Source organism: Nerophis ophidion, linkage group LG08, assembly GCF_033978795.1.
Source record: "Nerophis ophidion isolate RoL-2023_Sa linkage group LG08, RoL_Noph_v1.0, whole genome shotgun sequence".
In the NCBI taxonomy this organism is placed as follows: Eukaryota; Metazoa; Chordata; class Actinopteri; order Syngnathiformes; family Syngnathidae; genus Nerophis; species Nerophis ophidion.
The window spans coordinates 17101302-17120517 of NC_084618.1; the positions used below are offsets into that span (position 1 = coordinate 17101302).

Here is a 19216-nt window from a genome sequence, read left to right on the forward strand (position 1 = left end):
CAATATAGCACTTGAAAAAAACTTAAGTCTAAAGCAACCATTTAAAATGACACATACCAAAAACATATTATACATATAATATAGAGAAAAAATATCAATACACATTTTGCCTACTTTTAGGTTTTTTTTTTATTGACCTTGACAATAAAAATGTCCCCCCCAAAAAACTTTTACTGTTATTTATCTGCAATATAGCCCCCACACAGGACGCTATCAATTGACATAAAATAACTACATGATATAAATAGAAATATGATTTTTTTTTTTAAAAGAGTCTGAAATGCACACACACGGACGCAATGAAAATGTTTTATGCCAAGAAATGGACTTGTACTATCAACACCTAAATGATTATTTGAACACAACGAAAATATACGTGTAAATAATACAATACAAACGCATACATAAATAGAAATGTGAAATTATATAATTGAAGTGCAAAAGTTTTGCTTTCTTTGCCGGGAATACAAAAAGAGCACACTTAACAAAATCTAACACTTTGTAATATTTTCAAAATTCTTAATATCTATGGTAATATTACCATTATTATTAACTTTATTTGTCAATATATTTAGTAATATTACCATTACTATGTTTATTCTTAATATCTTTAGTAATATTACTAATTTTAATGCTATCTTTATTCTTAATATATTTATTAATATTTCCGTTATTAATACTATTTTTATTCTTAACATATTTAGTAATATTACCATTATCATTAACTTTATTCTAATATATTTTGTAATATTACCATTATTAATACTATTTTTTATTCTTAATATCTTTAGTAATATGACTAATTTTAATGCTATCTTTATTCTTACTATATTTATTAATATTGCCATTATTAATACTATTTTTTATTTTTAACATATTTAGTAATATTACCATTAATAATTGTATCTTTATTCCTAATATCTTTAGTAATATTACTAATTTTAATACTATCTTTATTCTTAATATATTCAGTAATATTACCATTAATAATACTATTCATATTCTTAGTATCTTAAGTATTATTACTGTCATTAATATTATATTTATTCATAATGTATTTAGTAATATTACCATTATTAATACTATCTTTATTCTCAATATATTAAGTAATATTACCATTATTAATACTATCTTTATTGTTGACATATTTAGTAATATTACCATTAATAATACTATTTTTAGTGTTAATATATTTAGTAATATTACTAAAAAGATTACAATCTTTATTCTTAATACATTTAGTAATATTACCATTAATAATACTATTTATATTCCTTAATATCTTAAGTATTATTACTGTCATTAACACTATCTTTATTCATGTCCTTAGTAATATTACCATTAATAATGCTATCTTTATTCTTAATATCTTTAGTAATACTACAAAAAATAATACGATTTTTATTCTTAATATCTTAAGTAATATTGCCATTATTAATACTTTATTTATTTGTAATATATTTAGTAAAATTACCATTGATAATACTATTTATATTTTTAATATCTTAAGTAATATTACCATTATTAATATTATCTTTATTCATAACATCTTTAGTAATATTACCATTAATAATACTAACTTTATTCTTAATATATTTAGTAATATTACTATTATTGATGTTATTTTTCTTTTTTTTTTTCTTTGTCATAAAAAAGAGACGTTTTTGTCATGAAAAAGGGAGATTTTTGTGTTTTTTTGCACTAATTCTAAGTGTATATTGTGTTTTTCATGTTGATTTAAAATATATATATATATATATTTTTTTTTTTTCTATTTTTTTTATTTTTTTTTTTTTTATAAGAAAATATTCTGCGGCCCGGTAGCCCGATTGGTACCAGGCCGCGGCCCGGTGGTTGGGCACCACTGGCCTAAAGCAAAGTTAGCATCGCGCTTAGGACAGGTTTAAGGTTTTTGTATTTTTTTATTATTATTATTATTATTTCTCAATTGTTTGTAAATGTTGCGATTTATAAATAAAGGTTCATAAGATAAAAAAAAGAATGAAAGAAAATAAAACACTTTCAACGCAATCTTGGCGCTTCCGGCTTTATCACGTGACTTGCTGACGTGCTCGTCGTGCAATTGGCTGCTGAGTGCGAGGCAGCGTTTTCAATTATTATTATTATTATTATTATTATTATTATTATTATTCATTCTACTCTGTTTCGACAACCAAACCTGTTATTTCGGGAGGAGTCGTTTAGCGAAACTACTGTTCGTGTTGTCGGAACCCGTAAAAAGAGCAGGGTGCACTTCCGGGTTGACTTATTTTTTTTGGGGACATTGACTAAAAAGTCAATTCCACCGAGCTAAACTGTGAATAATGGCCGAAGGGCTTCTTAGCTTGTGCTTGCTCGTCCACTTCCCGGCCGTGTTGGCGTCCCGGCAGCCGCACATTGTGGTCATACTCGCGGACGACTTGGGCTGGCACGACGTGGGCTACCACGGCGCGGAAATCCAAACACCTAACCTGGACAAGCTGTCCGCCGCGGGGGTCCGCCTGGAGAACTACTACGTCCAGCCCATATGTACCCCGTCCAGGAACCAGCTGATGACGGGAAGGTACCAGGTAAGAACCCCCTTTTAGGTACCCGGCTATTATTAACACTGATTTGTTCAATCACAGAGAGAAAATAAGGACTTTAAAGGCCTACTGAAATGAGATCCATCCATCCATTTTCTACCGCTTATTCCCTTTTGGGGTCGCGGGGGGCGCTGGCGCCTATCTCAGCTACAATCGGGCGGAAGGCGGGGTACACCCTGGACAAGTCGCCACCTCATCGCAAGGCCAACACAGATAGACAGACAACATTCACACTCACATTCGCACACTAGGGCCAATTTAGTGTTGCCAATCAACCTATCCCCAGGTGCATGTTTTTGGAAGTGGGAGGAAGCCGGAGTACCCGGAGGGAACCCACGCATTCACGGGGAGAACATGCAAACTACACACAGAAAGTTCCCGAGCCTGGATTTGAACCCAGGACTGCAGGAACTTCGTATTGTGAGGCAGACGCACTAACCCCTCTTCCACCGTGAAGCCCCTGAAATGAGATGTTCTTATTTAAACGGGGATAGCAGGTCCATTCGATGGGTCATTTCGAGATATTGCCATATTTTGGCTGAAAGGATTTAGTAGAGAACATCTACGATAAAGTTCGCAACTTTTGGTCGCTAATTTAAAAAAGCCTTGCCTGTACCGGAAGTAGCAGACGATGTGCGCGTGACGTCACTGGTTGTAGGGCTCTGTCACGCCAAATTTCTTCTACCTACAACAGGGGTAGGGAACCTATAACTGACTGTATTCATATTAGTCACATGTGAATAATATAAATTTTGTCTATTATACATCATTATTCACATGTAAATAACATAAAAACAGTCTATTATACAGCATTATTCAAATGTGAATAATATAAACCCAGTCTATTACACCGCATTATCCACATGTGAATAATATAAATACAGACTATTATACAACATTATTTACATGTGAATAATATAAATACAGTCTATTATACAGCATTATTCAAATGTGAATAATATAAACCCAGTCTATTACACCACATTATCCACATGTGAATAATATAAATACAGACTATTATACAACATTATTTACATGTGAATAATATAAATACAGTCTATTATACCGTATTATTCACATGTGAATAATATAAATACAGTCTATCATACGGCACTATTCACATGTGAATAATATAAATACAGTCCATTATACAGCATTATTAATATGTGAATAATATGAATACAGTCTATTATACAGCGTTATTTGCATGTGAATTCTGTAAATACAGTCTATTATACAGCATTCACACGTGAATTATATAATACAGTCTATTATACAGCATTAGTCACATGTGAATAATGTAAATACAGTCTATTATACAGCATTATTCACATGTGAATAATATAAATACAGTCTATCGTGCAGCATAATTCACATGTGAATAATATAAATACAGTCTATTATACAGCATTATTAACATGTGAATAATATGAATACAGTCTATTATACAGCATTATTTAGATGTGAATACTGTACATACAGTCTATTATACAGCATTATTCACACATGAATTATATAAACACAGTCTATTATACAGCATTAGTCACATGTGAATAATGTAAATACAGTCTATTTTACATCATTATTCACATGTGAATAATATAAATACAGTTTATTATACAGCATATTTCACATATGAATAATATAAATACAGTCTATTATACAGCATTGTTCAGATGTGAATACTGTAAATACAGTCTATTATGCAGCATTATTCACATGTCCATCCATCCATTTTCTACCGCTATTCCCTTTCGGGGTCGCGGGGGGCGCTGGCGCCTATTTCAGCTACAATCGGGCAGAAGGCGGGGTACACCCTGGACAAGTCGCCACCTCATCGCAGGGCCAACACAGATAGACAGACAACATTCACACTCACATTCACACACTAGGGCCAATTTAGTACAGTCTATTATGTAATAATCTTCCATATCAGTAGGTGGCAGCCGGTAGCTAATTGCTTTGTAGATGTCTTAAACAGCGGAAGGCAGTGTGAAGGTAAAAAGTTATATAATGCTTAAACCAAAAATAAACAAAAGGTAAGTGCCCCTAAGAAAAGGCATTGAAGCTTAGGGAAGGCTCTGCAGAACGAAACTAAAACTGAACTGGCTCCAAAGTAAACAAAAACAGAATGCTGGACGACAGCAAAGACTTACTTTGGAGCAAAGACGGCGTCCACAATGTACATCTGAACAATAAATGACAATCAACAATGTCCCCACAAAGAAGGATAAAAACAACAGAAATATTCTTCATTGCTAAAACTAAGTAGATGCGGGAAATATCGCTCAAAGGAAGACATGAAACTGCTACAGGAAAAAAACGGTTGAAAAACACTGAAATAGACGATCTTTGACGAGCATTGTTGTCTTGATAAATAAAACAATATCCTTGAAGAGCATTTTTACGAGAGGGGGTCCCTATTAGTGTGGCAATATTTTTGCCTCGGTACCAAAATGTATTTTCAAAACAAAAGGGACCACAAAAAAATCTAATTATTGGCTTTATTTTAACAAAACAAATCTTATGGTACATTAAACATATGTTTCTTATTGCAATCAAACAACACTTGTTGGCGTTCAATTGTGAAATGACTCATTCCTGACGTGCAAATCGGTCGTACGACCTGGGTATAGGGGCGAAAGACTAATCGAACACAGGCTCTTAACTTGGCTGTGACTATTGTGTCTTTTCTCGTTCTATTCTTTTGTTAAAATGATGAGGGACAAGCAGTAGGAAATGTACTTTTTCTGCCTACTCTCTGTTTTTAACACATTCTAGCTACACTTCTGTTAAAATGTAATAATCACTTCGTCTTCTGTTGTTTGGATACTTTAAATACACTTTGGCTGGTACTACAAATTCGGGTGTGGATCCAGTACCAAGTAATTACAGGATCATACATTGGTCATAATACGTTTTGGCAGATACTACATATTTGGGTGGGGATCAAGTACCAGTTAGAGGATCATACATTGGTCATAACTAAACGTCTCCTATGTGTAAGAGATGTATTTTCTGAGTTTTTAAACTATATCAAAAATTAAAAAAAGATTTTGTGATTATAAAATATGTCAAATGTACTCATTATACAAACCCCAAAACCAGTGAAGTGATTTGTAATTATGTTCAATTGAATGCAACTGAGATAGGCTCCAGCACCCCCCGTGACCCCAAAACGGACAAGCGGTAGAAAATGGATGGATGAATTGACTGGAAAGACAAGATCCTTAACAGTCGAACTGGTAAACTGTTTTTGCTAACATTACCTCATTTGGAATTTGCTGCCTGCTGCAACATGTTTCAAAAAACTGGCACAAGTGGCAAAAAAGACCAGAGAAAGTCGAGGAATGCTCATCAAACACTTATGTGGAACATCCCACAGGTGAACAGGCTAATTGGGAACAGGTAGGTGCCAGGATTGGGTTTAAAAGCAGCTACAAACAAATGCTCAGTCATTCACAAACAAGGATGGGGCGAGGGTAACAACTTTGTCAACAAATGCGTGAGTAAATCGTCCCAACAGTTTACGAACAACATTTCTCAACAAGCTAATGCAAGGAATTTAGGGATTTCACCATCTACGGTCCGTAATATCATCAAAAGGTTCTGAGAATCTGGAGAAATCACCGCACGTAAGTGATCCCTAAGGCGGTACTGCATCAAAAAGCGACATCGGTGTGTAAAGGATATCACCACATGGGGTCAGGAACACTTCAGAAAACCCCTGTCAGTAACTACAGTTGGTCGCTACATCTGTAAGTGCAAGTTAAAACTCTACTATGCAAAGCGAAAGCCGATTATCAACAACACCCAGAAACACTGCCAACTTCTGGTATTTTTTTAAAGGCAGTATAGTACCTTATTTAATCCCTTATCACCGTCATACTTTATTTGTATACTGTACAACCCTAATACGAACATAACAATAAACAGTAATAATAAAAACTCCCGACAGTTAATATTGCCGTATCAAAATTTTAAATGATTGAAGAACTGTGATTTATAGATAACTACACATTCATAAAATACTGCTAGCTATTACTCAAACATATCTTAAATGCTAACATTAAACCAAGAGACATTAACGTCTTTCCCCATTAAGAAACATCATAACCTAATCTAAAATTTTACAGACGGAGGTGTATTCAAGAGTTAGTGAACCGGAAGTTAAGCGAGGTTGGGGTGGGCGGGGTTGGGGGGTTGTATCGGTGTATATTGTAGCATCCCGGAAGAGTTAGTGCTGCAAAAGGTTCTGGGTATCTTTTCCGTTGTGATTATGTTGTGTTACGGTGCAGACACTAATAATAACAATAATCACCTCTATTATCAACAACACAATTGTTTCACATCCAACAATGCTTATATGTAATGATAACTTGAAATACAAAGGACAGCAGATGAATGGAGGGCAAGAAAGATATGCAAACTATTTTAACCTTCTACATTGTTATAGTAAAAATAGGTTACGCTTTATCAGTGTTTTACCCAGTGATTATGATGAAAGGTGATTATGTGCATGAGTGGGTTTATGCATGTGTGCTTGTGCATGTGCAGTATGTGTATAATAAATTAAAATAAAAACCCTGTTTCCATATGAGTTGGGAAATTGTGTTAGATGTAAATATAAACGGAATACAATGATTTGCAAATCCTTTTCAACCCATATTCAGTTGAATATGCTACAAAGACAACATATTTGATGTACAAATTGATAAACATTTTTTTTTGCAAATAATCATTAACTTTAGAATTTGATGCCAGCAACATGTGACAAAGAAGTTGGGAAAGGTGGAAATAAATACTGATAAAGTTGAGGAATGCTCATCAAACACTTGTTTGATGAGCATTCATGGGTGCCATGATTGGGTATTAAAGCAGCTTCCCAAAAAATGCTCAATCTTTCACAAGAAGGGATGGGGCAAGGTACACTCTTTGGTCCGCAACTGCATGAGCAAATAGTCAAACAGTTTATGAACACCTTTTCTCAAAGTGCAATTGCAAGAAATTTAGGGATTTCAACATCTACGGTCCATAATATCATCAAAAGGTTCAGAGAATCTGGAGAAATCACTCCACGTAAGCGGCATGGCCGGAAACCAACATTGAATGACCGTGACCTTCGATCCCTCAGACGGCACTGTATCAAAAACCGACATCAATCCCTAAAGGATATCACCACATGGGCTCAGGAACACTTCAGAAAACCACTGTCACTAAATACAGTTGGTCGCTACATCTGTAAGTGCAAGTTAAAGCTCTACTATGCAAAGCGAAAGCCATTTATCAACAACATCCAGAAACGCCGCCGGCTTCTCTGGGCCCGAGATCATCTGAGATGGACTGATGCAAAGTTGATAAGTGTTCTGTGGTCTGACGAGTCCACATTTCAAATTGTTTTTGGAAATATTCGACATACATGTCATCCGGACCAAAAGGGAGGCGAACCATCCAGACTGTTATTGACGCAAAGTTGAAAAGCCAGCATCTGTGGTGGTATGGGGGTGCATTAGTGCCCAGAGGGTGGGTAACTTACACATCTGTGAAGGCACCATTAATGCTGAAAAGTACACAAAGGTTTTGGAACAACATATGCTTTTTCATGGACGCCCCTGTTTATTTCAGCAAGACAATGCCAAGCCACATTCAGCACGTGTTACAACAGCGTGGATTCGTAAAAAAAGAGTGCTGGTACTTTCCTGGCCCGCCTACAGTCCAGACCTGTCTCCCATGGAAAATGTGTGGCGCATTATGAAGCGTAAAATACGACAGCGGAGACCTCGGACTGTTGAACAACTGAAGCTCTACACAAAACAAGAATGGGAAAGAATTCCACTTTCAAAGCTTCAACAATTAGTTTCCTCAGTTCCCAAACGTTCATTGAGTGTTGTTAAAAGAAAAGGTGATGTAACACAGTGGTGAAAATGCCCTTTCCCAACTATATTGGCATGTGTTGCAGCCATGAAATTCTAAATTAATTATTATTTGCAAAAAAAAAAAAATAAAGTTTATGAGTTTGAACATCAAATATGTTGTCTTTGTAGTGTATTCAATTGAATATGGGTTGAAAAGAATTAGCAAATTATTGTATTCCGTTTATATTTACATCTTACACAATTTTCCAACTCATGGAAACGGGGTTTGTAAAATAAAAATAAAATAAGATAAAATAAAAAAAATAAAATCCATATAATAAATACATAATAAAGTAGCATGATGATATACAGTGAATGTGCGTGCGTGTGTGTTAATGGTCACGTCCGTACGGCAGATCCACACGGGCATGCAGCACGGCCTCATCTGGCCGTGTCAGCCGTACTGCGTCCCCCTGGACGAGAAGCTGCTGCCTCAGCTGCTGAAGGAGGCAGGCTACGCCACGCACATGGTGGGCAAGTGGCACCTGGGCATGTACAAGAAGGACTGCCTGCCCACCCGCCGGGGGTTCGACTCCTACTTTGGTTTGTACCTGGCTGGGCTACAGCCGAGAGAGTGCAGGCGTGCGTGCTGACCTGCTGAATAATATGCCGCAGGCTACCTGACTGGCAGCGAGGATTACTACACTCACGTGCGCTGCAACCACATCCCCGGCGCCGACCTCACCCGCTGCGCCTTGGACCTGAGGGAACAAGAGGAGGTGGCGGCGGGCTACAAAGGCCAATACTCCACTGAGCTGTTCAGCGAGAGGGCGACTCGGATCATCGGCAAACACAACCCAGAGAAGGTGACTCCCTCACCCAAGTGCGCTTTAACTAAAAAAATAAAATAAAAAAACACCTCCCGCGCTCCTTTTCAGCCTCTCTTCCTCTACGTGGCGCTGCAAGCCGTCCACGCCCCCCTGCAGGTGCCCGAGCGCTACGAGGCGCCCTACGCCTTCATCCAAGACCCGCATCGCAGGGCGTACGCCGGCATGGTGTCGGCCATGGACGAGGCGGTGGGCAACATCAGCTCGGCGTTGCGGCAGACGGGACTCTGGGGCAACACGGTCCTGGTCTTCTCCACAGGTAACCACAGTGACGTGACCGTTCCGTCAATGCCTTGCTCAAGGGCACTGGAAGTTAACCGGCATCCCTCCAGCAACCAATCCCCAATTTGGGAGCATTTTGTTGCAGTTCACAGTGGACCTTCTGCCTTTTCTTTAAGGCAGGATGATATAAAGTAGTTTAGTGGCGACAGTACCGCTTATAACCACCAGATGGCACTAGACGATCATGTTAGGGTTAGAACAGTGGTTCTCAAACTTTTTTTTGTCATCCCCCACTTTGGACAAGGGGGAGTTTTCAAGCACCACCTGCCCCCATCGCCCAAACAGAACGCTAATGCCAAGCTTAACATTTTCAAATTTATCGAACATCAAGTAACATGAAGTTGTATACATTCAAACTCAATAACATAAAATAACATGAAGTTCAATATTAAATGAAATAACTGTGCAGCTGTGGTATAACTTGCATCAAGTTCAATAATAAGTCAAATAACTTGCATCAAGTTCAATAATAAATCAAATAACTTGCATCAAGTTCAATAATAAATTAATTAAAACGCCACTTTTTCGTGTTTTGATTAAATCTATCGAGCTCACATCTGTTAAAACCTCATTGAGTTCGGGGCTGAGCTGCCTTGACGCGAGTGCTTCCTGGTGAATGACACAATGTGTCCAATGCGCATTTGGCGCAACCCTCTTTATTAGAACCTGCAGCCCGTTTCTTGACCCTGCCATGGTCTGTGCGCCATCAGAGCAAAAGCCCACACAGTTTTCCCATTTAAGGTTGTGTTCTTTGAGGAAACCGTCCATTATCTTGAACAGCTCATCAGCACTGGCTCTATTTTTGTTTGTATTTGCAAAACAGCAAATCCTCGCACAGTGACTCGCCATTCACAAAGCAGACGTATCACGTATGCGATGAACAGGCAGTCTTTATTGCCGTCAGTAGCTTCGTCCATTTGTAAAGCAAAACGATTTTCTTTTAATTTGTCTACGAGTTGTTCCTCAAGAACACTTGCAATGTCGCATATACGTCTCGCAACTGTGTCGTTTGACAGTGGGACAGCTTTTAATTTTGCTGCGCTTGTCTCGTCAAGCAAGTCTATTGCAGCGGGGAGAATTAGCTGCTCTGCTATTGTGTGTGTTTTTTTTTTGCATTGAGCAATTCTGTATGCAACTCTATATGAAGCCAATTTATCCATTTTGTATAATTGTGGTCCACACATTAGCCTGCTACCCATCCGCGCAAAAGTTTCTTCCGCTTAGCCCCGCCCCCATTAGTTACTGTTGCGTCTGTCTAACTTTCGCTCCGACCTAAAAATTTGAAGCCTACAAGAAAAATAAGCAATTTACATTAATTTATATAGCGGATCTCACAGACACAATCACAAAGTGATTTACAGTTTGTATAGAATATGGGGTTGTAAAAAAAAAAAATCTAAGAATATAATAAAAAAAATTAAAATACAAAATTAAAGTGAAATTTCCTCCCATTCCTCGCGCCCCACCTGTCATGTCTCTATTCCCCACCAGTTCCCACACTTCGAGAAACGCTGGGTTAGAAAGTAGAGGGCCCAACTACTTTTCAATTATTTTTGGTCGTGCCCTGAAGCACATAATTTTTTTCCCCACGCCCCTCCATAATATACAGTAATGGAGTATCATAATGTACAGTAAAGTAGTGAATTAATATACAGTAATATAGTATCAAAATATACGGTAAAATAGCATATTATACAGCAGGGGTCACAAACGCAGTGCCCGTAAGGACCAGATGAGTCGCCCGCTGGCCTGTTTTAAAAATAGCTCAAATAGCAGCACTTACCAGTGAGCTGCCTCTATTTTTTGGATTTTATTTATTTACTAGCAAGCTGGTCTCGCTTTGCTCGACACTTTTAATTCTAAGAGAGAAAAAACTCAAATAGAATTTGAAAATCCAAGAAAATATTTTAAAGACTTGGTCTTCACTTGTTTAAATAAATTCATTTATTTTTTAAACTTTGCTTCTTATAACTTTCGGAAAGACAATTTTAGGGAAAAAAATACAACCTTATAAATGATTTTAGGATTTTTAAACACATTTACCTTTTAAATTCCTTCCTCTTCTTTCCTGAGAATTTAAATCAATGGCAAGTGTTTTTTTTTTAATTGTAAAGAATAATAAATACATTTTAATTTAATTCTTCATTTTAGCTTCTGTTTTTTCCACGAAGAATATTTGTGAAATATTTCTTCAAACTTACTATGATTAAAATTCCCAAAAATTATTCTGGCAAATCTCGAAAATCTGTAGAATCAAATTTAAATTTTCTTTCAAAGTCTTTTGAATTTCTTTTAACATTTTTGTTCTGGAAAATCTAGAAGCAATAATGATTTGTCTTTGTTAGAAATATAGCTTAGTCCAATTTGTTATATATTCTAACAAAGTACATATTGGATTTTAACCTATTTAAAATCTGTCATCAAAATTCTAAAATTAATCTTAATCAGGAAAAATTACTAATGATGTTCCATAAATTCTTTTTTTAATTTTTTCAAAAAGATTCCAATTAGCTAGTTTTTCTCTTCTTTTTTTCGGTTAAATTTTGAATTTTAAAGAGTCGAAATTGAAGATAAACTATGTTTCAAAATTAAATTTTCATTTTTTTCCTGTTTTCTCCTCTTTTAAACCGTTCAATTAAGTGTTTTTTTCATCATTTATCCTCTACAAAAAAACTTCCGTAAAAGGAAAAAAATATATACGATGGAATGAGAGACAGAAATACCCGTTTTTATAGATTTATTTATTAAAGGTAAATTGATCAAATTGGATATTTCTGGGAATTTATTGAAGTGTGTATCAAACTGGTAGCCCTTCGCATTAATCAGTACCCAAGAAGTAGCTCTTGCTTTCAAAAAGGTTGCTGACCCCTGCTTTAGAGTAAATAGTTTTCTCCTTTAGTGGCCTCCTCGGGTACAGGTGTCCCTAATGTAGTGACCCCCAGGTTTAAAGAAGCGCTAACCTTCCTGTTAATATTTGCCCGTGCGCCCTCGCCCCAGTCAGGCTGTTATCGCCGCCCCGCCAGCGTCAGTCTAAACAGGAAAGAGAGGGGGGATTCTTTGCTGGTGAAAAGTGTGCTGACGTTTACTGCGAGGCAAAGTGGGCCAGCTGGGGGAGCGGCAATGGGAACGGGAATTGGCCCCGAGAGGAAGAGCAGCTTGAAAAGGCATTAAGGAGCAGACAGATTTTCGAGTGCCGCGCTCCACCCCTCATTTCTTTCACGTTCGCGCATCATGCTGCAAATTGGAACAATCTGTTGCAGGGTCAAACTGTCGCCGTGGTTACAAATGATGCAGGCGTTGACGTTATTGTAAAATACCCCTTCTGACGAGTGACGTCATCCTTGTTGTCGAAAGCTGTTTTTTATTGTCTGACTCTTGCAGTTATGTTATTAACATGTTGTTATTCATGACCAGAGCCAGACCATCAACACTAAAATATTTTTTGGGACACTTTTGGAGAGATTCGGACAAGATGGGAGGGAGGGGGCACATATGAATAATAACATGTTATTAACACCAGACATATTATAGTTGATAACATTCAAAGTAGGGGCGGCGTGGCGCAGTGGAAGAGTGGCCGTGCGCAACCCGAGGGTCCCTGGTTCAAATCCCACCTAGTACCAACTTCGTCATGTCCGTTGTGTCCTGAGCAAGACATTTCACCCTTGCTCCTGATGGGTGCTGGTTGGCGCCTTGCATGGCAGCTCCCTCCATCAGTGTGTGAATGTGTGTGTGAATGGGTAAATGTGGAAGTAGTGTCAAAGCGCTTTGAGTACCTTGAAGGTAGAAAAGCGCTATACAAGTACAACCCATTTATCATTTATTTATTTAAAGTATAATAGGTAATAGCATATAAAGTATGAAGGTTAATAACATAAACAATATAATAGTTAAACATATAATATTTGACATGAAGTATAATAGTTAATAACGTAAATAATGTTGTAAAGTATAATAGTTAATAATGTAAGAAATATAATAGTTGACAGATAAAATATAATAGCTAATAACAAAATAAATATAATAGTTAATAACATAAAAAGTATATTTAATAACATCAACAATATAAAGGTTAACTTGAAAAGTATAATAATTAATAGTGTAAGAAATATAATAGTTAACCAAAAATATAATAGTTAATAACGTAAATAATGTAGTAAAGTATAATAGTTAATAATGTAAGAAATATAATAGTTGACAGATAAAATATAATAGCTAATAACAAAATAAATATAATAGTTAATAACATAAAAAGTATAATATTTAATAACATCAACAATATAAAGGTTAACTTGAAAAGTATAATAATTAATAGTGTAAGAAATATAATAGTTAACCAAAAATATACTACTTAATAACGAAATAAATATAGTACTTAATAACATGAAAACTACAATAGTTAATAACATAAACAATATAATAGTTAAACATATAATATTTGACATGAAGTATACTAGTTAATAATGTAAATAATGTAGTAAAGTATAATAGTTAATCATGTAAGAAATATAATAGTTGACAGATAAAATATGATAGCTAATAACAAAATAAATATAATAGTTAATAACATAAAAAGTATAATATTTAATAACATCAACAATATAATGGTTAACTTGAAAAGTATAATAATTAATAGTGTAAGAAATATAATAGTTAACCAAAAATATAATACTTAATAACGAAATAAATATAGTAGTTAATAACATGAAAACTATAATAGTAAATAACATAAACAATATAATAGTTAAACATATAATATTTGACATGAAGTATAATAGTTAATAATGTAAATAATGTAGTAAAGTATAATAGTTAATAATGTAAGAAGTATAATAGTTGACAGATAAAATATAATAGCTAATAACAAAATAAATATAATAATTAATAACATAAAAAGTATCATATTTAATAACATCAACAATATAATGGTTAACTTGAAAAGTATAATAATTAATAGTGTAAGAAATATAATAGTTAACCAAAAATATAATACTTAATAACGAAATAAATATAGTAGTTAATAACATGAAAACTATAATAATTAATAACATAAACCATATAATAGTTGATAACACAAACAATATAGTAGTTATGAACATAAAAAATATAGTAGTTAACATACAAAGTATAATATTTAATAATGGAGGAAATGTAATAGTCATTAACAATAATATAATAATAACATAAGAAATATAGTACTTAATAACATAAGAAGTATAATAGTTAATGACATTATAAATATAGTAGTTAATAACATTATAAATATAGTAGTTAATAACATTAAAAGTATAATAGTTAATATTGTAAAAAATATAATAGTAAATAACATAAAAATAATAATAGTTTATAACATAAACAATATAATAGTTAATAACATAAAAATTATAATAGTTAATAACATAAACAATATAATAGCTGATAACAAACAATAAAAAAATTTAGTAGTTAACATACAAAGTATAATAGTTAATAATGGAGGAAATGTAATAGTTAATAACTAAATAAATATAGTAGTTAATAACATAAAAAGTATAACAGTTAATAACATAAATATAGTAATTAATAACATAATGCATATAGTAGTTAATAACATTAATAGTATAATAGTTAATGTAAGAAATATAATAGTAAATAACATAAAAATTATAATAGTTAATACCATAAACACTATAATGGTTAATAACACAAAAACTATAATAGTTAATAACATAAACAATATAATAGTTGATAACATAAACAATGTAGTGGTTAATAACATGAAAAATATAGTAGTTAACATACAAAGTATAATAGGTAATAATGGAGGAAATGTAATAGTTAATAACAAAAATATAATAGTTAAAAACATAAGAACTATAGTAGTTAATAACATAAAAAGTATAATAGTTAATAACATTATAAATATAGTAGTTAATATCATAAAATGTATGTGAATTAATAGCATTACAAATAGTTAGTAATGTAGGAAATATGATGTTTAGTAACATAAAAAGTATAATAGTTAAACATATAATATTCAACATGAAATGTATAGTAATTAATAATGTAAGAAATGTAATAGTCAATAGCTAATAACAAAATAAATATGATAGTTAATAACATAAAAAATTTAATATTAATTACATAAACAATATAATGGTTAATAACATAAACAATATAATAGTTAACTTGGAAAGTATAATAGTTAATAGTGTAAGAAATATAATAGTTAACAACAAAAAATATAATAGTTAATAACATAATGAAAATAGTAGTTAATAACATTAAAAGTATAATAGTAGATAATGTAAGAAATGTAATAGTAAATAATATCAAAATAATAATAGTTTATAACGTAAACAATATAATAGTTAATAACATAAAAACTATAATAGTTAACATAAACAGTATAATAGTTGATAACATAAACAATATAGTAGTTAAAAACATAAAAAACTATAGTAGTTAACAAAGTATAATTGTTAATAATGGAGGAAATGTAATAGTTAATAACAAAATATAATAGTTAATAACATAAGAACTTTAGTAGTTAATAACATAAAAATAATAATAGTTAATAACATTATAAATATAGTAGTTAATATCATAAAAAATATAAGAATTAATAGCATGACAACTGTAGTAGTTAATAACATAAGTATAATAGTTGATAATGTAAGAAATCTAATAGTTAGTAACATAAAAAATATAATAGTTAATAACGCTATAAATATAGTAGTTAATAACATAAACACTATAACAGTTAATAATAGTTAACTTAAGAAATATAATAGTTGATACCTTAAAAAAATATAATAATATGACAATTATAGTAGTCAATAACATAAAAAGTACAATAGTCATTAACATGACCAATGTAATAGTTAATAACTTAAGAAATATAATAGTTGATAATCCAAAACTATAATAGTTACCAACATAACTATAATAGTTACTAACATAACTATAATAGTTACTAACATAAGAAATATAATAGTTAATAACATAAAAACTATAATATTTAATAACAGAAGAAATATAATAGTTAATAAAATAAAAAGTATAATAGTTAATAACATGAACAATATAATAATTAATAATATAAGAAATTTAATAGTTAATAACATGAACAATTTTATAGTTAGTGACATAAAAATACAATAGTTAATAACAGCAATATAATTGTTGATAACAGAAAAAGTATAATAGTTAATAACATTAGAAATATAATAGTTAATAACATAAAAAACTATAGTAGTTAATAACATAAGAAAATATAATAAAAATCTGACTTCACTTAAACTTAAAACTAACTTAAACTTAACTTAAAAACATTTTGTGGCACAAACAAACATATTATTTGGATCAATCAATCAATCAATGTTTATTTATATAGCCCCAAATCACAAATGTCTCAAAGGACTGCACAAATCATTACGACCACAACATCCTCGGAAGAACCCACAAAAGGGCAAGGAAAACTCACACCCAGTGGGCAAGGAGAATTCACTCCCAGTGGGACGCCAGTGACAATGCTGACTATGAGAAACCTTGGAGAGGACCTCAGATGTGGGCAACCCCCCCCCCCCTCTAGGGGACCGAAAGCAATGGATGTCGAGCGGGTCTAACATGATACTGTGAAAGTTCAATCCATAGTGGCTCCAACACAGCCGCGAGAGTTCAGTTCAAGCGGATCCAAGACAGCAGCGAGAGTCCCGTCCACAGGAGACCATCTCAAGCGGAGGCGGATCAGCAGCGTAGAGATGTCCCCAACCGATACACAGGCGAGCGGTCCATCCTGGGTCCCGACGAGCGGTCCATCCTGGGTCTCGACTCTGGACAGCCAGTACTTCATCCATGGTCATCGGACCGGACCCCCTCCACAAGGGAGGGTGGGACATAGGAGAAAGAAAAGAAGCGGCAGATCAACTGGTCTAAAGAGGATATTTGCCCTGATACCATGTGACTTCCTGTGTGTGTTATTCTTTTTTTTTCTTCTTTTTTTTAAACTCAAGAAAAAGCAAAACTTAAGCATGACTCCAGCTCAGGGGCGTTATGTCACGTTCCTGACTCCTCCCCCTTAGTGTACTCCCACTGGCTGTGTACAACGGTGTGTAATTGTGTACAACGGTGTGTAATTGTGTACAACGGTGTGTAATTGTGTACAATGTGTGTAATTGTGTACAACGGTGTGTAATTGTGTACAACGGTGTGTAATTGTGTACAACGGTGTGTAATTGTGGACAATGGTGTGTAACTGTGTACAACGGTGTGTAATTGTGTACAACGGTGTGTAATTATGTACAATATGTATAATTGTTTACTACGATGTGTAATTGGGTACTACGATGTGTAATAGTGTACAATGGTGTGTAATTGTGTACAATGTGTGTAATTGTGTGTCCTTCTTAACACGACCTACTTCCTGTGGACAGACAACGGCGGTCAGACGCTGTCCGGCGGCAGCAACTGGCCGCTGCGAGGGCGCAAGGGCTCGCTGTGGGAAGGAGGCGTCCGGGGCGTGGGCTTCGTGTCCGGGACCCTCCTGAAGCGGGCGGGGACCACCAGCCGGGAGCTCATCCACGTCTCCGATTGGCTGCCCACCCTGGTGGGCGTGGCGGGCGGGAGCTTCAACGGCACCAAGCCTCTGGACGGATTCGACGTGTGGGACGTAATCAGGTGAGGAGTCTTTGGATGATGTTCAACTATCAACGTATTGATAGTTGAACGATACCGAGTAAATTATCAGTATATGATCGATACCACAGTGGTTGGATCGATATTTTCTACCCAAACACACATACTGCACAGCAGGCTTTTCCAGCTAAATGTGTAGATATCATTGATACACATTGGCCCTCAGACACCATTTTTTCCTCTCAACGTGGCCTCCAAGTCTGAATATTGACCCCAGCTCTGGTTTATGTTGTCCCGCATCATGTGTGCTGATTGGCTGAGAACAGTCACATGGCTGTACAGATGTGCTCCTGCTGTTGTTTTACGCTGCAAGCTCCAACACCAGTGGCGTCCACTTTGACGGACACTTGTGTGTTGGCAGCCTAAATGTGGATGCGGTGGAGGAAGGTAAAAAAACAAAAATGGTGGGGTCACGGCTCAGCCTCGGCCACAAAGTGCTACCTCGGGCCTCCGCTGCGCTCCCATTGGCCGCTGTGTGCATGAACGCTGTCGCTGTTTTTATAATTTGCCGGCCGCAGAGCCTCGCAGCTGAAAGGCGAGCAGGCGAGCGGTGGAGTTATTTTTTTTTGGTGTTATCAGACGCTGCGGTCAGGGCGGCGTGCTGTTCAAGAAACCATACATTTGGATGTTGTGACTCGGAGTTTTGACTGTCCTTTTTTTTTTTTTTTTTGTGATCTTGCAGCAAAGGCTCGGCCTCGCCCAGACTGGAACTGCTGCACAACATCGACCCGCTGTACCTCGACATCGCCCCCTGTAAGTCAGCCGCCACGCCCCCCACCCCCCACGTTTCAGCAGGGACAACACACTGTGTAGCACAGAGGTGTCAAAGTGCTGTTCACTGAGGGCCACATGGCAGTCATGTTTGGCCCCAGATTGCCGCTTCTAACAGTGAATATTATTATTACGCCATTTTTTTAATGCGTTTTGTTAG

General features: G+C 34.9%; 1 protein-coding gene across 1 annotated transcript in view; it reads left to right on the plus strand.

The window, feature by feature from the left end:
- The first annotated feature begins 2059 nt into the window (after window positions 1-2059).
- The window catches only part of arsb (arylsulfatase B), a 31237-nt gene continuing 14080 nt past the window's right edge, over window positions 2060-19216 (plus strand). Inside the window, exons 1-6 of the mRNA XM_061907881.1 lie at window positions 2060-2570; window positions 8857-9043; window positions 9116-9306; window positions 9379-9586; window positions 18024-18267; window positions 18968-19038. Of these exons, the coding sequence (XP_061763865.1) occupies window positions 2325-2570; window positions 8857-9043; window positions 9116-9306; window positions 9379-9586; window positions 18024-18267; window positions 18968-19038 (1147 nt within the window). The 5' untranslated portion in view covers window positions 2060-2324. The remainder of the gene's footprint in view (window positions 2571-8856; window positions 9044-9115; window positions 9307-9378; window positions 9587-18023; window positions 18268-18967; window positions 19039-19216) is intronic.